Genomic DNA, 21720 nt, shown 5'->3' with positions numbered 1-21720 from the left:
CGAGGCCCCACTCCAGAGACCTGAGCACATAATCCAGGCTGACACTCCAGTGCAGTACTGAGGGAGTGCTGCAGTATCGGAGGTGCCGTCCAGCTGATGGGACTTTAAACCAAGGGCCCGTCTGCAGGGGTTCAGATAGATGTTAAAACATCATGTGGCATTATTGGAAGAGGAATAGGGAGTACTCCCAGTGTCCAACTCAACATTCTCCCCATAACCAACACCACCTAAAATAGACTAACTCAATCATCTCATTGCTGTTTGTGGGATCGTGCTGTGCACGAAATGGCTGCACATTGAATCGAGAGACATGCAAGTATATCACAGTGAGTGAGACAAGTTTTGCGCACAGTTGCTTTATTTCTTTTCAGTACAGTATAGCCAGATTATAAATTTCACATCTGTAAGAAACTGTCACTCTCTTCAACTCATCGACTACTGAAGGTGACATCATTCAGATGCCAGATGGAACCTTTAGTACAACTGTGCAGGGCAGGTGAGGCCGGTGGCAAGTGATGTCACCACGGCCCGTGCTGCACCTACGGTGATTGAGCTAAGTGAAGTAACGCAAAATAATTCAGCAAAATCTCACAATGCTTGACTACTGATATAAATAACATGACAAACACAATAGGGTAAGGAGAACGGCACAGAACACAGGAATCTGAACAAGCACTTTCACTACAATACTCTTTACAACTCGGGGCTCAAAAAGAGGTTTTCATTATGGACGTGCGCCTCCCTACCAGGCTCTTGATGCATATTCAGTCTAGTGCTGCGATCTCTTGTCCACTCACGTCTGGACCAAAACCAGACGGCCTCACTTGTGCTTTACGAGAACCCTCCCCCCACTCCCACACCCTTGTGCTCGAATACGCCTTCTGCTAAATTGTCCTTGCACCTCTGGTACCAATGCCCACCTTGGTGGCTGTGGGATTTGGGCACACATTATGGCGATGGGACAAGTGCGATTTGAAGGGCAGTGCACTTTGGGGAAAGGAGACTCCTTTTAGTAGGAATTGGGAGGGGCAGGACTCCACCTGCCTGCCATTTGTGGCGAGACTGCAAACGTGTGTTTTATAAATGTGTTTATGGTTTCACGACAAATCTTCCTCCCAGTAGTGTCAATACCGACATTGGTCAGACATTGAGTTCTCCTTTTGTCAGACCCTCCACCTTACAACTCCTCCTGGCTGTTGGAACAACTGAATAATTGCTTTGTTTTGTTTTTGCCTGTGATGGTGCGAGACTCTTCCCTCAAACAAAAATAAGTGATGATGACTGTCCCAAGATTAATACCTGCTATGGCTATGGTTGGCTGTGTTGTACTGAATGTCACTGTGCAAGCAGAGTTCCCGCTGGCAGTCTGAAAGTTGGTAGTTGCGCTACCAACCATACGTTTGGGCAGACACCAGCTCTCCACCTGCAACCCGCCAAAGACGGAACTGTGAACTTTTCTTCTGGTTGAGTCAGATACTTACCTAAGACCAGGGCGTGCAACAGTGAACGTCAAGATATTACCTCAAAATGGGTAGTAAGTAGAGAGAAAGAGAGAACTAACACTGGGTATGGAAACAGGGACAAGCCTAGTCAGTCCGCTGTGGGAAACAATGACATCTAAATCGGAGAATACGTTAAGACACGTTTTAAAAAAATATAAGAAAATGAAACAAGTGCATTATAGATTTCCTATAACAGTTCATCCTCTGACATCAAAGGGACCAAGTGTATACACCTGGGACATCCAGCCAGATACACCAACATTTGGTTCCAGTCGAATCATTGGATATTCCAAATTATCCAACTGGAGCACTGGACTTCGTTGTTACATGGTCAGGTTACCAGGAACAGTGAGTTACCAGGTTACTAGGTACAGTGAGTTACCAGGTTACTAGGTACAGTGAGTTACCAGGTACAGCAAGTCACCAGATATAATGGACTCCAGCACATTCTTTCTCTGGATAGTTTCTATTATAAATATTCTGCATTTTCAGGTCACTTCACTTCACTTCCTGTGGCCGTAAGCCTGTGCCATGAAGTCCATCCTCCACTCTCCGGCAACTCCCAGCATCACTAGCTCAACGTTAACCTGAAACAAAAAGAATGATCAGATGGGATTATTTCCAACCCCCTGCTCAGTTTGTTCCCCTCCTTTCCTGAAGGTGCTGACTCTCAATGGGGTACAGGTCCCCTCCTCTCCTGAAGGTGCTGACTCTCACTGGGGTACAGGTCCCCTCCTCTCCTGAAGGTACTGACTCTCATTGGGGTACAGGTCCCCATCTCTCCTGAAGGTGCTGACTCTCACTGGAGTACAGGTCCCCTCCTCTCCTGAAGGTGCTGACTCTCACTGGGGTACAGGTCCCCATCTCTCCTGAAGGTGCTGACTCTCACTGGAGTACAGGTCCCCTCCTCTCCTGAAGGTGCTGACTCTCACTGGGGTACAGGTCCCCTCCTCTCCTGAAGGTGCTGACTCTCACTGGGGTACAGGTCCCCTCCTCTCCTGAAGGTGCTGACTCTCACTGGGGTACAGGTTCCCTCCTCTCCTGAAGGTTCTGACACTCACTGGGGTACAGGTCCCCTCCTCTCCTGAAGGTGCTGACTCTCACTGGGGTACAGGTCCCCATCTCTCCTGAAGGTGCTGACTCTCACTGGGGTACAGGTCCCCATCTCTCCTGAAGGTGCTGACTCTCACTGGGGTACAGGTCCCCTCCTCTCCTGAAGGTGCTGACTCTCACTGGGGTACAGGTTCACTCCTCTCCTGAAGGTGCTGACTCTCACTGGGGTACAGTTCCTGCCCCAACGACCTGCCCCCAGTGCCTCACCCAGTGAGTATTGGCAGGCTACACAAACACGGAGGGTATAACAGCTGAGCCCGATCCCGTGGTCATCTGTCATCCACACAAGGGATTGCTGGATACGGTCAGGAATTTGAGCTCTGTCTGATATCCCCCCTCCTCAGCCAAAGGGACAGACACTAAGGTTAGGTCAACTTCTTTGCCGACATAACAGCAATCACTCTACTCCACCATAAATATAAGATAATCACTAATAAATCCAATAGGGAATTCAGGAGAAACTTCTTTACCCAGAGAGTGGTGAGAATGTTGAGGGGAATAGCAAAGATGCCTTTAAGGGGAAGCTAGATAAGTACATGAGGGAGAAAGGACTAGAAGGATATGCTGAAAGAGTGAGATGAAGTAAGGGAGGAGGAGGCTCGTGTGGACCATAAACACCGGCATAGACCAGTTGGGCCGAATGGCCTGTTTCTGTGCTGTACATTCAATGTAAATCAACGCACATGAAGCACTGTGGGACTTCCCTGAGAACTGCGATAAGCTATACAAATACAAGTCATTCTTAACATCTCAGCTCCTGCTAACAATCTTACAGTTGTTTTGCTTCTTTTGAACAGTTTGCAGCAGGCCAGCCCCACAGATGTATGATGTACGTACCTAGGATTTAGAAAGCAGCTTGCTTCTGAATGCCACCATCATCCGTTTACGGAAAGAGGCAAACTCATTATCCCCTTCATCCGTCTCCACAGCACTGCCGACTCCTAGCCCAGACCTGTCTGACGACGTCACACCCCTAAGGAGGAGAAAGGGTTCCTCTGTAAGATTTACAGTGCTGTTAGAAGGCTTATTTAGTATATTGGTACCAAAGCAGTATTGAGAAAAAAAAACCACTGGAGCCAAGACAGATTAAGGTCATGAGATACTGAATTTATTCCTTCAAGTTGTTCCATCTCTACCACCTCCTGTGACAGACCTGTATCTTCCACTTCAGTGGGATTTCATAACGACAGACATAGTACATCCACTGGAGCTGTGAACTCATCCAGCTGCTTGAATTGTATAACACTGGGGGACAGTACTGGTGTGTACAGTACTGTACCCCAGTGTTATACAGTGACAGACCTGTACACACCAGTACTGTCCCCCAATGTTATACAGTGACAGGCCTGTACACACCAGTACTGTCCCCCAGTGCTATACAGTGACAGACCTGTACACACCAGTACTGTCCCCCAGTGTCATACAATTCAAACTACTGGATGAGTTCACAGCTCCAGTGGATGTACTATGCCTATCGTTGATAAATCCCACTGAAGTGGAAGGTACTAGTTTCCAATTCATACAGTGAGGAATGTGAGTGCAGGCAACTGAATAACAACAAACACTTTTGATCTCATTAATGGGCGTGATGTTCAAGCTGGGACCCTTACGGCCCGCAGAGACACAAAGATTCATTGCCGGAGTTTAGGCTGGGTGTGAAACCAGTACCCAAACGTGAAAGGGCAGTGTCTAGCCAGCCCTGTCTGTCCTGTTTCATACCTGTTGATGGGGTCTCTGATGCCCTGTTTTCCTGAGCCCAGCCCCTCTCCATCCTTCCAGCCCATCTTCTGCAGCATCTGGTACCCAAGGTTGTCCACTGCCAGCCTGTTTTTAGTGTAATTTATATCCTCATTTTTCTGAAAGAGAAGCATTTGGTCAGAAAAAACCTTTTACATCCCCAACGGCGAATCAATTTAACCGGTGTCAGGGTCCCTTACTGGTGCAGTGGCTAAAGGCACCATCCAATGTGGAACTGAGCCTTACAGACTAGTAGGTTCCCGGCTCGGTCTCTGGTCTGTGCTTAGTTAGCTCATTTCTGCCAAGGTGACAGTAGACTGGTATAAGTTGTCTCAGCGTCCCTTGCCTAGGGAGGATCAAACGGCCCGGGCTCCCCTGATGGAGAGTTCACAGCGAGGACAGGATCAGGCTCGGCGGGGGTGCCCTCCCCTCCGGAGTCCAATGTGCTGCCGACAAGGCTCAAGTATGAAGAATGGTCACTTGAGGGAGCTACTGGAGCGAGTGTCTGAACCCACAACAACCAGTACCTTTGAAAGAAAGACTTGCATTTACACAGTGCCTTTCAACACCTCAGGTCATCCCAAAGCGCTTTACAGCCAATGAAGTACTTTTGAAGTGTAGTCACTGTTGTAACGTAGGAAATGTGGCAGCCAATTTGCGCACAGCAAGATCCCACAAACAACAATTTGATAATGACCAGATAATCTGTTTTTTTTAAGTGATGTTGGTTGAGAGATAAATATTGACCAGGACACCAGGAGAACTCCCCTGGTCTTCCTCAAAATAGTGCCATAGGATATTTTATGTCCGCCTGAGAAGGTAGACAGGGCCTCAGTTTAAAGTCTCATCCGAAAGACAGCACAGCGCTCCTTCAGTACTCTGTGGGTAGCACTCTTGCCTCTGAGTCAGAAGGTCGTGGGTAAGTCTCTCGAGTGGGACTTGAACCCATGACCTTCTGACTCGGCGGCGAGAGTGCTGCCCACTGAGCCGCGGCTAACATCTTTGGGAGTTTGGGACTGTGGGAGAGGACGGGAGAAAATGTGAAAACATTCTTAAACTGTTTGACTGCACTCAACAAGCCAGCATTTAAATATCCGCTCCAGCATGGAGTAGTGGATGCATGGAATAGGCTCCCAGCTAAAGCAATTATTTATATATCAATTGAATATTAAAAAAAATATCAGATTAGGAACAGGACTGAGGATTAGAAGGATAAGTACCAGTAGAAACGGCCGAGTGCACGATGCTCCTAAACTTACTGTTTTTTTCTTCTGTTTGTACGTTGGCTTGTCATAGCCGATTCTCTTCAGCTCTCGGACTGAAATGACAACAGAGAGTTATTAGTGATTTACGCCTGTGATTTTAGCAACAACCAAAAGGACAGCTTCAACAACACTGACACATGAATGACAGATCATATTTCTGGATTCTTTTGTGGGTCATTTTTCCACTGAAAGGATGTAGATTAGTTATTTTACAACGTGTTTTTAAGTTAAATCTCGCTTTAAAGGGATTATTTTCTGGGGACAGCTTCAATGAAGGGGACGCAGATCAGACGACAGACAAAAAGCGGTCAATATGCTAATCAGAAGTTGCTTTTCCTACACATTCCACAATAACAATTTCTAAGCTAATCTGGGTTGTCAGAAAACATCTCTCACCCGTGTGCTGGAAAACCCTTTAATCTCTGTCTGTCTATGAGATGGAGAATAGAAGAGGGACAGGCTTTTGGGGCGCAGGGAGAGACTTTCGAAACAGGATGCTGCACAGGGAGCGAGGCAGCAAAAGGCTGCAAAAGACAGGAGACTGCAGAGAGAACAGGTTCTGCCCTTGAATGTAGGACAGAATGCGGAGCGGTTATTCTGTTTAAGTAATACAACCCACTGAAGTGGGGTAGCGTCACGTGTTCATTACTTTTACACCATTCTGTGGAAATAGGCTTTACTAATTGAACTTAGTGAACCTGATTCTATCTGTTGCTCTGTATGTTCACCAAACTGTGTAATGAAGCCGCTTAATGATTCAAACCAAGCCTTGTCTCATCTAGTGTGAACTTGGTAGTCTTTCAAGAGATTTAAGAAACAGATGTGTGAAAGACACGAGATCATGTCCGGATCATACGGAGGTTTCGTTGTTACACCTCTGGGTCCTGCTATTGTACAAGGAGATACAGGGCAGCGTGAGTCAACTCCCATAAAAGTAAGATGCTCAGACTACAGGAGCTTACAGGAACGACTAATACCGCTGAACTTGTGAAGGTATCTATGACAGACTCGAATTGGTAACAACCACACTGAACTGCCACCTTTACTTGGTGAATAAGTGTGTGAAGTGCCTCCAGTCAAACCCTGGCCACATTTGGATTAACTTTAGGTGTGTCAAGCTTGGCTCGGGTAGCATTATTGATTGCCTCTGGGCCAGAAGCTCCACTCCAGGACTTGAGCACATAACCTAGGCTGACACTTCAATGTAGAACTGAAGACTTGAGAGCCCGGGAGACCAGCAGGGGACATTGTGCCAGTAATTTTCCCAGGATATTTCATTTTTAAAATGAAAAGCGGTGGGTCATAGCTGACAACTTGATGATAAATTTAAATGGACCTTTCAGAAATTTTAAAAGTGTGTCACTCTAAGTCTTAATTTCCGTCATTTTTCTAAAATGCCCCTGGGCTGGACGGGGTCCCTCTATTAGGTCAGGTAGTGGGGGGGCGGGGTCACCACTGCATTGAGCAACACGGCTTGATCCACACATCTCCAGTGAAATGTAAACAGCTTGTTCCCGCTTACCCGGTGATGGCGTTGCCTTTGGGCGGATTTTCTTGGGTGGCAGCATGCCCACTTTCAACGTCAGCCCCTTCCGCTTTTTGGGCAGCAGAACGGAACGGCCCGAGGATGCCGCCTCCGGTGCAGGATCGGCCGAAGGGTCGGATTTCTCCGGCACGCCACTGTACTCCCTCACCTTCTCCTTGTAGTATTTGTAGTAGGAACTGTTCTCGTCGTAGAGAAACCTGCAGGGAGGCAAAAAAAGGGAACCCCTGTGATCACCTCTTTCCTGTTTCTGGGCAGCAGGGTGGCGAAAAGCTGCATGTCCATTAAAGGAGGACGGCAACAGGAAAGATCGTGGGTTCAAGTTCTACTCCAGAGACTTGAGCACATAATCCAGACTAACACTTCAGTGCAGTACTGAACTATCGGAGGTGCCGTTTTTCGTATGACTCATTACACCGAGGCCCCGTCTGCCCTCTCAGGTGGATGTAAAAGATTCCATGGCCACTACTGGAAGAGCAGGGGAGTTCTCCGCAGTGTCCTCGGGCCAACATCACTAAAACAGATGATCTGGACATTATCACATTGCTGTTTGTGGGATCTTGCTGTGTGCAAATTGGCTGCCGTGTATCCTACATTACAACAGTGACTACAATTCAGGAATACTTGGTTGGATTTACATTATAACCGCTCACACTAACCCAAATCCAAACGAAAAAAAAATCTTGCATTGACAGAGCGTCTTTCACAGCCTTGGGATGTCCCAAAGCCCTTCAAGGAATTCCAGATGAAAACAGAGAACCAGCCAATTGTGAGGAGTAAACTGGTCCATAGTTCCAACTGCTGGATGGCAACAGCACACAAAATGCACTGGCTCCCCTGTGCATAGCTGGAGGATATCTACCCGTGCTGGCAAAACACTGAACCTGAGCCAGCGGTCCAGTGCCACGTTCACCAGCTGCAACTTTATGGATCAGGATCTAATGTCACAGTCACGCTCTCAAAGTTACAGATCGGTGAGGGTGTCGGTGGACCAATCACCCTCCTGTTATGGATTGGAAATCAGCAGACCAATGTTTATTTCAAGGCACATTAACAAGTGGATACAAGAAGTGGTACAGGTGCCCAGACAGACAAGCTGGTGATTTGGGATAGACTCACCAATATCTGCAAGAAAACAAGTAGAAGGAAGATGTAACAAAAAAAGCAACAGAGCCATAAAAGCAGACTGTTCGCTTACTTTGCACTACCATGATCAACCCCCCCCCCACCCCATGCAGCCAGCATACCCACCTGCCTTATGGAAGGGAACTAGAATCTGAATTCCTCTCCTCGCCCCTCCCGCCACCCCCCCCCTCCAAAACATTTCCTCTCCTGAAGGCAGTGACTCTTTCTGAGTTACCTTGTCCAATGGCCTGTGTGAGCTCAGGCATTGGGAGTCGCAGGCTCTTCAACGATGTCCATATACACACGCACTTTCCAACAGGGATAGCTAATCAGGGGCGGGAACGCTGGCTGATTTCTTTTTTACCCCTCCTTAGCCTGAGGCACTGAGGGCAATTGTAGCGTCCCAGCTAAGATCAGCTAACCCAGCAGAGACAGGGATATTGAACCTGGGCCTTTCTGGTCTGTTTTGGTCATTACCACACCAGGTGTTGTATATTTCAACTGAGCCATGGGAGCGGGGAGCTGACTGGTGTTCATTTTTTACAGGATCAACTGACCTAACGCACCCTTGGGTTGGAGAGCATATGGGAGCCGCTTACCGATAGGAATGGATCCTATCCCACATTCTTACATCCCTGACGTGTCAGGAAGCAGCCAATCTCTGTACTCTTACCAGAAGGTTGGATTGTCCCGATTGTTTTCAATGGCAATCTCTTCCAGCTCTGGACCACATTCAGCCACAAACTTGGCCAGTTTCTCTGCAGTGGTTCTCGTCTTGGTGTCACTGAGAGATTCATCTGTGAGAAAGCAAGTTATTAAGCTCCAGAAAACACCAATCGCTCATGGACAGCAGCATCTACAACTGACCTGCTGCCGATTTTCACTACACGCCCTCAGTCCTCACCCAAATCACCGTAGTCTCCTCACACCATGCATGCACACAAAGGAGGGCCAACCAGGGCCTTTGCTGCCTTTAACCCAGAGTCAGAAACGGGCAGGCACACAATAGCGGTTCAGGAAGGATCTGCCCTCGGACTACTCCCCCCATTTCTTGTGAGGGTGTACTTCAGTGCTGCTGGCCCACAGGGAGTGGGAATGAGACTGAACCTGCCTCTCATCAATGCTATAACACTCCACATTCATACTCCAACACTCTCTTCAAATCATGCTGCACCCCATGACAGAATGTAGGGTGTTATCAGGCAGTGTTAACTCCCCATCAACAGGGAAAATTATTACAAATCGATGAATTGACAATCATTTAGTTTAGCACCTACAAGATGAGAATCACCATCAAGGGTACAAATATTTTATTGGTATTTTTGGGGGTATATTTTGGGGGATGTGTAACCTCTAATTGCAGTTCCTTTGCCTCCATAAAAATTAAATTTTCTATGGGCCAAATTGTCTCCTTCTATGCTGTGAAGTCCATGATCTATGATTTCCTCCTGAAAGCACTGACTCTCACTGGGGTACAGTCCAACAGGCGACAGCCAATCCTCCAGGTGTGCGTTCTTTGTATGTGAGCCTCAACCAGTGAGTGTCGGCAGGATACCTGACAATAGGCTGGGGGATTTCCCATCTGAGCAATCACTCACTTCCCAGCAGGGGTTACTGAATAGCGAGGCAGAAGCCTGGGTTCCCACTCCTAATCGTTATCCAGTGACCCTTACTGGAAATTGTGCACATTGGGCAGAAAGAGGATCAGTCTTGGCCGTGAAACTCCATACAGTCAACACTTTGCCGGCATTTCACTGTCTGGGCTCACGTGTGAATAGCCGCATGGCGAGGTGACGGAGGTGATCTGGTTTTCGAGGAACCGTACCCCTGGATGAGTCAGCATCTTCCAGAGGGGGGGAAGAAAACTGGGAAAACATAATCTTACTGCCTGGAGTTTTGTCATGACAGTGTTAGAGGAAGGGTTATAATTTACTCTTCAAAACAAAAAGATTCTTAAACATTGAATATCAAGTATTACAGATTTATTAAGTATACAGCACATATAATAGCACTTAAACATATACTTAAAAGACACTACTTGCAACTGATCCTTGCTGGTTAAGTTGAGAGACTCAAAACGTGTTACAGTTCTGAGCTCAGTGTCTTAGACCTTTACAAATCCAAATACTCATTACAAATGGCCAAATATTTTTACATTTCTCTCACTCCTTCTACGTGACAATCCACACAATTCTGTATTACATAATTATATAATTGTTAAAATACAACTCCATATAAGGAGAATTTAATTGACTTATCCCTTATCAATAACTTTAGTTTTCCTTACTTAACAAACTCTTTTTCCGTAGACAGTATAACTCCCCTACTTTATTATCTTATCGATAGTTTCACTCTTGTTACATATCATTGTTATTCAACCAAGTGAAACTATAGTTATAAGTCTGTCTTTGATTCTGTACCAAAGCATACCAGTCAATCCCCTGCTTCTACAGAAACCCCAATTAAGAAGGATGATGTATACCCAGATGTTCTCCCTTGCAGAACAAACTGTTTTTCCTGCACTTGTTATCAACTGATGAAATATATGTATGAATCAGTATGCCAATGTCTTTTAATTAGGTTTACTGCAGTGACTAAACTGACCATTGCTGCAGGGTTAGCCTTGGCTCAATAGCCCAGTGGTACTTTAAATTGACAAACTTCCCTGCTCAACAGGCAAAGGCTAAAGGCTAACATTACTATCATACAAAGAGAAATCAATAGTAGTATAACATTAACAGACTCCAGGACAGTCTGATTAACCCTTTCCTTACAACAGTTATGTTATCCCTACCTTTTTCTGCTGTTGGATAAGTTGTCGAGGTCTCAACTTTCACCAGGAACTCTGGTTGGAGACCCCCTGATGTATCAGCCTTATCCTCCACGGATATTTTGTATCCTGACTGTCTGTTCTCAGCAGCTCCTGAAGAATCTCTTTCTGGACCAGGTTTGCTTGACTGGCAGCTGTTCTCTCTATAGAACTGTGCCACTTTCTGCTTATAATACTTGTACTCGTTGCTTTCTGCATCAAGTAAAAACCTTTAAAATGAACAATTTTAAAAAAAAGTTAGAAGGCAAGACACCCCTTCCTATTTTCGTCACTATTCCCTGGGCCAGGCATTAACTACAGCTGAGAGGGCAGGCAGCTATCAGCCAACACTGTACAGAAGCTGCTACTTACAGCATAGCTGACATCATTAACTCAATCCTCCCCTCCTGACACTGCTAATTCTTGCTGGGGTACAACTCCTGGGCACCCACAGGCCTCTAGTACATTGCCCAAGTGGCTGTTACAGTGTTCGTGGGCTCGACCTAGATAGTAAATATCATTAGGCTCTTCAACCATGAAGGTGGGCTTTCAGGCTGGTCTCAAATCGTGCTCCCTGTTGTTTTCAATACGCAATCTCTGTTCAGTGGCATAAGTGTGGCCTGACTGGGAGAGGGACCTGAACTGGCAGGTAAGAACATTAAAATTTTTAAAAGGATTCTGATCAGTAGGTACTTTTTCATTTTAAAACAGGTGCAATGCTTTGGACAAACTACCCACTCAAGGCTTTCTGACCCCTTAATAAGTGAGTTTTCCTTTCACATCTGTATTGATATCAATATGCTACGTCGTTGTGCTTACCTATAATTGGAGTCTTCTTTCTTGTACTGGATGACCGCTTTCTCTGCTGCCTCACCCTTCTCTGCTACAAACATAGCTAGCTTATCAATAATAGTCTTGACCTGCGTGTCTTCTGGGGGGCGGATGCTCTCACCAACTGCTGGGCCAAACCCTTTTTTGCCATCTTGTGATGGTGCATCTTTCTCTGCCATGCTCTTGCCACTGCAGACAGCGGGTGCTGAGCCTTTCTCGGTCTTCCATCTACCACTGCTGTCTGATGCCGAAGCACCTCTCTCGGTCTGCTTGCCGGCTTTGGCATCTGCCAAAGAGGAAACTTAAAAAAAGACAACAGTTCAAGCCATCTCTGTGCAAAGGAGGTGAGCTAACAGGAGGCTGCAACAGAATCTCAAAACAGCAAAACCAAGACACTAGAATTTGGAGGGGAAATGTTCCGGCTTTCCTTTTTCTGACTGGATCTAAATTGATACAGCAACCTCACTCCTCAGGCATTCGGGCTTCTGCTGCCAAGACAGCGGGTGCTAGGCCCACTCCCAGACCATTGAAAATGCGTCCATGTAGCCAACTGCTAGGGGGCACTAGGTACTAGCCAGGCCAGGAACTGAGCAGAGAAGGGATGATACTTCAGTTCATTGATATCCATGGCTTCGTTGTGTTGTCTGATCAATGGGGTTTTAATAAAAGTATATATATATATACACCTTCCACTCACTGTCAGATCATGGCATATTCAAAATATCACCAAGAGACTTTTAATAATAGCTACAGTATATTGTAATCACAAATTAAATTCAAGCTGTGTATCTGTATAAACTATCAGGAGATTAATTGGAGCACTTACTTGTTGAGGACTTGATTGCTGAGTCGTTCTTTGATTGTTCCTCCTCTTTAATCATGAACTTACTGGAACAAGAAACCTGGCTATGTACTGGGGGGAGGTAGACTTTCTCCACTCTCTTCCTCAGCTCATTTGTGTATTTGTTCCCAAACAGCTGATTGTTTTCCAGATTCACGAAATAATCATACTTTGGAGCCATTGAGACCAGCCCGGTCTTGCGCAACAGATTTTTCCTTCTTTCTTGGCTGACAAAAGCAAAGGTTTGCCCAATGAGCACCATTGATTGGCGGCAAGCCATGATCACCCTCTCGAGCATACTGGCAAGTTGGTTAGGGGTCTGTGAACTTTGCGGCTTGGAGCTCAACTCATGGGTGCTGCTTGCTACAAGAATTGGGCCTATACAATCCAGCAGCTTGCTCTGGATCTCTTGCAAAAGAGGTTCTTCTTGACGTACAATATCATCCAACTCTTTCCTACTTGTAATGACATTCTTCCTTCTTAACAGAGACACAAAAGAGTTATCGATCACAGGGCACGTGAGGCCTGGATGTGTCACTGATGTCGACTGACAGATATCCTGATGCTGCTTTGCCATCAAGCACTGGAAGGCAGTGGCTACCTTAGAACAGGTATCTGTGTTGGGATCAAACTTGTTTTTCATGGAATGGTCAGCAGCGACACTGTGAAAACCAGCCCATTTTATTATTTGTTGCCCCAGTTCCATTTGACTACCTGGAGCAACAGATATATTCCCCAATGACTGCAAATGAGCAGGAGAGTCTGGGGAAATATTTTTGTGGGCAGCCATTGCCATGCTGGAAACAGAAGACCCCACTAAACCAGCAGGAGCTGTCCCTAGAAGGCCAGGGGCTGTCCCCAGAAGGCCAGGGGCTGTCCCCAGAAGACCAGGGGCATTCCCCAGAAGACCAGGGGCTGCCCCCAGAAGACCAGGAGCTGCCCCCAGAAGACCAGGCGCTCTCCCCAAAAGGCCAGGAGCTCGCCCTAGAAGGCCACGTCGGCCTGGAACCTTTGGACGCTTAAGCAAAGGCCCTCTTGCATTTTTAGGGGGAGCGTGAAAGGAATGGCCTCTTCTGGAAACTTCTGTGTTTTGATGAATATAACTGTGCTGGTTCAAGTGAGGGTTATAATCCTCAGCTGCATGGAACCCATCCGTAGGTGTATCGGTCTGGTAAAGGGAGGAATCCATTTGAGAGGAGTCCCTGGATTGGTCTCTCCAGGATGTGTGAGAGGGGTCATTCTTACTAGCTGCCAAACGCCGAGCATTATCAATAACGTTACTTAATAACTTGTATAACTCTGCATCATGTGCCTTAACAGGACTCCTGGGTCTAGGGTTTGATCCCTGATCCCTGGTCTCATCACCAGGGCTCCAGGATCGCCTGTGTGATTCTGAGTGTCCTGTTTTATCAACAGGGTTTTGGGATCTATTGTATAAATTTTGACCATCTCTGCCATCAGGACTTTGGGATCTCCTATAGAATTGGTAATCCCTTGAGTCATCAACTGGTCTCTGAGACTGCCAATTATTTGGACTCGGTGGTCTTCTGTACAATCCTGGTCGATCTCTAGACTCAGCAGGACTCACTGATCTTCTATAGATCCCAGATCCTCTCCTGGCATCAGTGTCATTGGAACTTGTTGGTCTTCCAAACAATCCTGGATCCCCACTGGATTCAACGGGGTTCCTTAATTCATTATACTGTGAATGGTGATCATCTCTCTCATCGTGATCCAAGAAATTCTCTCTTCCTGAAGTAGAATAGGAAGCATCATCATAATACCTTCTATTATCTTCAGATGGCATTTCTGCCTGACTGGACATATTCCTCCATCTCTCCGACCTGTGAGATGGAGATTCATAGTCATCATAGGGCACATCATCGTATTGTGTATTTTCTTCATAAGATTCCCTGGGATATCGCCTGGGTGCATAGTTGAGCATTTCTTCAATGGAAGACAGGGGGGAAGAAAGGAAGAAAAAAAGTGTTTAGCTTATCTTTTATTAAAATCAAAACAATTATAAAAAAAACGTTGCAATCTATATTTCATGTAAATGCTAATGTATTAGAGATCACTTGGGCATGCGGATAACGCCACTAAGATCAGGAAGACATCATGGGTTTTTACCACAAAATGCATCTGATGCAAAATGCTTTTGGGAAATCTGACATAATCCAAGAGATACAAGTGAGAAAAACAGGAATCATTTGTCCTAGCAACAGGGACATGCGTTGTCCTCCTCAAGAGACTAAATAACGAGCATTCTAAAGAGAGCAGTACAACTTTGTCCTCTGGGCTCAAGAATGTTTTCATGTATGGTGAATGGAGGTGTGAAGGACCCTGGCATGAACTCACTTGCTCAAATGGAGGAAAGCAGCTTGGAGAAAGCCAACTTTACATAAAGGTATTCTAGAGCTTACTGAGCCATTTGTAATCCATTCTCCTAGAACAAAATTCAGCAGACTAGATCCCGTACAGTTAATTACTCTCTCCTTTGTAGGTCCAGATGTGGAGAAGCAAGTTCATATTGCTTCACCTCCAGCATGTTGATGTGGCTCAACTCAGCCTCTGGGTAAAAGCTGAATGTGTATCTTACTAAAGAGCCACCTCCCAACCATTCCTTAAAAGTAAACCAAGGACAAGAGTTTCTGAATGGTTCATTATCTTGCGAAATAAACCAAAATTTGTCTTCCCCAAGGATGGCTTAGTTCTTCTTGGATTCTCTGCTGACTCTGCAAGAAAAGGAGCTTGCAAGCCAGATATGCGCTCAAAAGTGACATGAAACTATAAAGAAAACTTGTGTTATGCCAGACTAATTCAAAACATAAAATTCCAGTAGGACATATTGCACGTGGGCTGGCAACAATGAAAAAAAAAGACTTGCATTTATATAGTGCCTTTCACAACCTCAGGATGTCCGAAAGCGCTTTACAGCCAATGAAGCACTTTTGAAGTGTAGTCAGTGTTGCAATGTAGGAAACGCGGAAGCCAATTTGTGCACAGCAAGATCCCACAAACAGCAATGTGATAATGACCAGATAATGAGGGATAAATATTGGCCAGGACACCGGGGAGAACTCCTCTGCTCTTCTTCGGAACAGTGTTGTGGGATCTTTTACATCAGAAAGGTCAGACAGGGCCTCGGTTTAACGTCTCATCCGAAAGACAGCACCTTCGCCTGTGCAGCACACACTCAGTACTGCACAATGACGTCCTATTGTATAAGTTCATTACAAAAGCCAGGATTTGTGGTCAAGAATGAGGGCTGACCTATCCTTGATAGATTAATGTCTAGTGCTTGCAAGGAGTATACAACTTGGAACAAACAAGATGAGTTAGTCAGGTGCAGTATTAACAAGAGTGAGAGAGCTTACTCTCTCTGCCAATGGAGAAGAACGTCTTATTCACTTAGTGTCCCTTGGCTGCTTGGCTGAAATCACAGATTGACAAAGTGAACCTGCATCATTCCACTGATAGACCATTTCACCATTAAACCAGCTTGCCGTAGAATAGTTTCACACTGGTTCAGTTACAAAACAACAGAAACGCTTGTATAGAGGGTTGCTGCTATATGGGATTGAAATGCACTGTCATTGTTGAATCTTTTTATATAGTGATCAAATTTGGATTGCAATTGTTTTTTTAAGTCGAGCCCATTGAGCTGAAACTCACTCTTATGTGTACATAAAGATGTTTTTAACTATTACTTTTGAAAGTTAGAGTTGTGCATATGGCTTGCTTTGAAGCAGATCAAGCCTGGAATATTTCATTTTCATGATTGTTTTTAATATGCATTTAATTTATTTAGACTTCGTAATCTGAAAGTGATAAAGCAGCAGAATAATTTTTCTGTCCTCGCTACACATTGCACTCTCTTGACAGATTTTGCTTATATCAATAAATGCACTGATTGACTGTCCGATCTGCTTTGCTCCATTTGGCTCGTGTGAGACGCATCCTGTTAGAGCCCTCTGCACCAGGAGGCCCCAAGGTTTGATTCCCTGGTCTGCACTGTGTGTTCGCATTTAAGGGAACTCTAGATAAACACATGAGGGAGAAAGGAATAGAAGGATATGCTGGTAGAGTTAGATGAAGTAGGAAGGGAGAAGGCTCGTGTGGAGCATAAACACCGGCATAGACTTGTTGGGCCGAATGGCCTGTTTCTGTGTTGTAAATTCTATGTAATTATAATTCTTTGTAATTATGAACATTTACTGCAGTGCACATTTAGTTATAACATACAATTATTAAGGCTTCCAATAACTGGCGAATATATTTGGATCCTACAGCCAGGATGAAATCCTCTTAGTATAGCTGCAGGTGACTTTCCTAGGAATAACTAGATGCACCAGGAGCATGAAGGCTCTTGAGCAGAGAGCAACTCAAAACAGAAAACAGCTAACCTCAGCCTCACAATGGAAGAAAACCAGAGGCCTGAAGAAAAATGCATGGGATAGGAGTAGCAAAATGATACAGAGGAAAGATTACTCAAATAGATTAAAGCCTGGTACCAAAAAGTACAAGTCATGACCATTTGATAACATCGCTGCCCTCGAGGACAAGGGAGGAATGATTAACCCACATTAAGTCCAACTCTTATATGCAGTGTGTTGGAATAAGAACAGAAAAAAAAATATTTAGGAATTACTAAGATCACAGCGTTCATCAAAACCTGAACAGTACTATTGCATGTCAGGAAGAGGTCGGGCCCCTTTGTCATTGCACAGCACGAAGAAAAGTGCATTATTACGCAGAGATAACTGACTATGAACCACTGTCCTCTGGTGCATCAATCTGGATGTCTCAAAAGCATAAGAAATGGAAGGAACTTAAAGTAGAAGAGGATAAGAAAGTGCAAGGAAATTCATGTGGAATTAAAAAATGAGGCTGTCACATAACCACCTTTCCCCAGAGTCAAAGAAAAGGAGGGTGCTCCTGCTAAAACCACTCCCTCTGGGTTAAAGAGAAAGGGGAGATTATCAGTATCAGGACTGAAGGCAAAGAGGATGCCTTGCAAATAAGAATGCAAGATATCAAAAGGTATCAGGTGTGGGAGCCTCTCAGTTATCTGCAGTCCACTGAGAACAGGCTCCATTTCATCCCTATGCACAAAAGACCTTGTTAAGGGTATCAGAACAGGTTGGTCCAAGAATGGGTTTGGCCCCCTGATGCCAAGTGGAGTGTCAGTGAGGACCCCACCCCTTTGTATTTACTCACCTGATGATAAGGTCAAAGAGCAGTTAGTCAGGTTCTGTGGTAAAAGGATGCACCAGAAAATGCAAGCAGCAGCGAGCATTTGTATTTCTGTTTGAAGACAAATACTATTGTCACATTTCTACTCAAGATTTAGCAAGGATCAATCATACTTTAGGTATAGTTCAACATCCTGGGGATCCCTAATTTTTAAACTAGTAATGGGAGGGGAAAGGAAGAACAGTACTCGAGACACAACACTAAAAATCTTCAGATCCATGCAGAGGTTTCCCCTAGTAATGGAGTATGAATTTTTGCAAGATCGTTCAGTCCATCTCTTCTTTCAGTGTTTGGGAGCTGCAGATAGATGGTTCTCTGGCTTGGTCCCAAAACCTCAGTCACTTCTTGCCTTACATAAAAAGAGGATGGGAAGTCTTGGGGGTGCTTTCTATTTAAAGTACTCCCGTATTTTGTATTAAAAATATATATTCTCAAAAAAACTATCCTTGCTTTTAAAAAGAAAATGGAATATCTAGCCGACAGGTAGCCCACCAGATCTAGTAGTCTCCTTGTTAGTAGGCCATTCCCTCATGTCATCGACAGTAAAGTGCCTGGTGTAGTTGCATTGGAACCAATGGAGGGATGATCAAGCTGGACTAGTTTGAAAGCTGACCTGGAACAACCTGATCCTGGAACGGCATTTACTCATTGAATAAGCAGAGCAAGCTAACAGCGAGGAGAAAACCTGACGTGGCAGATGTCTGTTCAGGTGAAGATTCGATATTTTTTTTAAAAAGATAATTTTTCTGAACCTATTTTAATGTGGAATCAGCAATGGAGACTTTCTTTTTTCTTTCAGCTAAATCACAGTGCAAAGTCATGCAGCAGGAAAACTGTACAGTTCCCAGCTGAAAATGAAGCACAGGTATCAAAAATGTCATTAATCTGAGATTTCGGATAGATGACTTCATCTGAATCCAGACCAGCAGAAAGAACTTCTTACAAGTCTGACACAAAATGGCTACCAGACTTCCCCATATTACTAAGTCTACTACAATGAAAAGAGCTGTGGGCCTTAGATGGGCTTCATTTACCATAATTAAAGCACTAATTATAGAGATTCCATTTCTAAAATACAACCAATGTGAAATATACATTTACATTTCCCTACTTTTTAATCAATGTTAATTAAAAGCAGGGGAGATCACCTCCTGCTCCGCTACAGTTGCCATTTACATGCTGAACAAACTTGGGCTGGTCGTTGGAGTTCACTGACTGATCAGCACGTTCCATAGGGACAAACGAGATCAGCTGTCAATGTACCTGTTTCAGAGACGGGGGAAACCAGCAGGACAGTCCGGGGAGAGAACACGCTGCCCTCTTTGAAAACAAATAGCCTTGAAGGCTGCTGTAGATTTTATCATTGTTCGGGTAACTCATGGTTGTTTAGTGACACACAGTTGTCACTAGGATTTCAGTAAAACATAATGGCAGGTGTTTGAAATTTTCATGCTGTGTCCACTTGAACTGTGAAAATCATTCAGCAGTATAGTTATAGGTTCTGTCCTTCCAAACTTGTGTTGTGACTGGAGAAGCAATTTAGAGCTGTATAACACGGTGAAGAACAGGTCAGCAGCATCGGCAACACCCCACGTCTACCATTTCCATTAAGCCTTAAGATTCACACAGTACATTTAAACGTGGGACATTTCTGCACATCAGAGCATGTGCAAGTAGGACTGTCACTGGTGGTGAGTAATTTGAATGAGATTAGCACAAGCAATGCAGCGACAAATGGATTTTTTCATATACTATACAATGGTTCCAATAGAGGTAAACCTATTGACAATATGGTTTACCATTTTGAAAAACATATATAGGAGTGGGTATTGTTAACAGTACAGGATATGAATATGATAGAAATCATTTTAGCATAAGGAACTTTCATTGCAGTAGTGAACACCCAGATTGACATCCTTTAGCAGAGATCATAGAGGATTTTCACTACATTTAATATAACTCAAACCTACACCTTAACAAAAATAAGTCAATAAGATGGCATCAATTAGACAGTTGTTGAACAGAGCCACAGAGAGGAAGGTTCAGACTTGGAGAACAAACAGCATCCACCATATACATGTGCACAAAGAATTTCATCAAGAAATAACAACAGAACATTTTCCAAATACACAGCAGGTCTGTCTGCATCTGAGAAAACAGTTGAGGACTCTCAATTTCTGCCTCAGCTGAAAGGTTAAGCTGTCAGATGCTGAAGGTCTTATTGTGATTCCAGGGTTTTCTGCTTTTATTTAGATCTCTACCATTTGCAGTTATTTTCTTAATCTGATTAAGAGCTGGGAACTCCTAACCCAGAGGTGTTTATAGTCATTCCAATGGGGAGGTGCAATTGCTCTGATTATCTTTTGATGGGGGGGGGATCAGGCCCTTTATCCATTCCCCATACAGGGCCCAGTTGTCCCTTGTTACCGCAGACAGGGGTGTTGAACCCTCAACCCATACAGGACCTGGTTACTCCCAGTTAACCTGGAGGGGAGTGTATCAGACCCCTCTCCGATAACACCAGTTATCCCAGGATGGAGGGCCAGACCTTTCCACAAAACAAGGCCTGATTACCGGGAGGGTGGTGGTATCAGCCCCTCTCCCCTTACAGGGACCCATTGCCCCAGGATTAGGGTTGCCAACCCTCCGAGATTGTTCTGGAGTCTCCAGAAATTGTAGATTAATTTCCTGGACACTGCTACAAGCAACACCCAGAAGAAAAATCAAAGGCATTTTTGAAAAATGTTTATTTTCTTATTCTTTGAACACTTTTGTTTATTAGTTATAGAAACTTAGCAGAGGGATCAGTGACCAGGGGGCACAGATTTAAAGTAATTGGTAGAAGGATTAGAGGGGAGCTGAGGAGAAATTTTTTCACCCAGAGGGTGGTGGGGGTCTGGAACTCACTGCCTGAAAGGGTGGTAGAGGCAGAAACCCTCAACTCATTTAAAAAGTACTTGGATGTGCACTTAAAGTGCCGTAACCTACAGGGCTACGGACCAAGCGGGATTAAAGCTGGATAACTCTTTTTCGGCTGGCACGGGCACGATGGGCCAAATGGCCTCCTTCTGTGCCGTAACTTTCTATTAAATATTGGAAATGGGGAAAAGGGCTGTTTGACAATGCAGGGCTGTTAGAGGTGAGAGGTCATGTGATGAAACCTCCAGGAAGGCAGCCAACCAGAGTTGACAGCCCTGCCCAGGTTGAAGGGGAAGGGGTGTCAGAGCTTTCCCAAAAACAAGGCCTTGTTGCCCCGAGTTACCCCAGAATGTGCATCAGACCGTCTCCCCAGACAGGGCCCGGTTACCCCAGGGTGGGGTATCAGACCGTCTCCCCAGACAGGGCCCGGTTACCCCGGGGTGGGGTATCAGACCGTCTCCCCAGACAGGGCCCGGTTACCCCGGTAAACCCCGGGGGAAGTTATCAGAGCCCTTCTGTATAGAGCCCCGGTTGCCCCTGGTTACCGCGTATAGGCCCAGCCTCTGCCATCGAACCCGCTCCCTCAGCCTCGAAGCTGCGCTTCACACAGAGCCGTTAGAGAAGTCCCCCCTAAAGCGGGTGGCAGTGTCCCTGGGCCCAGGTGCGGGCCCTGGGGGTCTCCCTGTCCCCCTCTCCTTCCCCACCTCAGCCCCACAAACCTGCACAAAACCTCTCCTCCATTGCTGCTCGCGCGTCACTTCCGCCCTCCCACCGGAAGT

At 45.3% G+C, this 21720-nt stretch overlaps 1 protein-coding gene across 1 annotated transcript; it reads right to left on the bottom strand.

The window, feature by feature from the left end:
• Positions 1 to 340: 340 nt before the first annotated feature.
• Positions 341 to 21705, bottom strand: LOC137299647 (SURP and G-patch domain-containing protein 2-like). Its single transcript, XM_067968564.1, has 10 exons — positions 21661 to 21705; positions 12752 to 14713; positions 11914 to 12226; positions 11080 to 11324; positions 8959 to 9082; positions 7140 to 7360; positions 5612 to 5670; positions 4335 to 4471; positions 3453 to 3588; positions 341 to 2089 (listed from the first exon to the last, which is right to left on the bottom strand). Exons 1-9 carry the CDS (start codon positions 21680 to 21682, stop codon positions 3453 to 3455), a joined length of 3219 nt encoding a protein of 1072 aa, XP_067824665.1. The 5' UTR covers positions 21683 to 21705; the 3' UTR covers positions 341 to 2089.
• Positions 21706 to 21720: the final 15 nt, after the last annotated feature.

This window comes from Heptranchias perlo, chromosome 29 (assembly GCF_035084215.1).
Source record: "Heptranchias perlo isolate sHepPer1 chromosome 29, sHepPer1.hap1, whole genome shotgun sequence".
NCBI lineage: Eukaryota > Metazoa > Chordata > Chondrichthyes > Hexanchiformes > Hexanchidae > Heptranchias > Heptranchias perlo.
Note: the sequence above shows the minus strand (reverse complement) of the source record. Positions and strands in the feature narration are given on the sequence as shown.

Excerpts from the sequence above, each read along its gene's own strand:
- LOC137299647 (XM_067968564.1), bottom strand. The coding sequence starts at position 21,682 with ATGGAGGAGAGGTTTTGTGCAG. Across the intron at positions 4,472-5,611 it reads ACAAACAGAAGAAAAAAACA|AAAAATGAGGATATAAATTA; the intron begins GTAAGTTTAGGA and ends CTTCTCTTTCAG. Across the intron at positions 3,589-4,334 it reads ATCAGAGACCCCATCAACAG|GGGTGTGACGTCGTCAGACA; the intron begins GTATGAAACAGG and ends TCTCCTCCTTAG.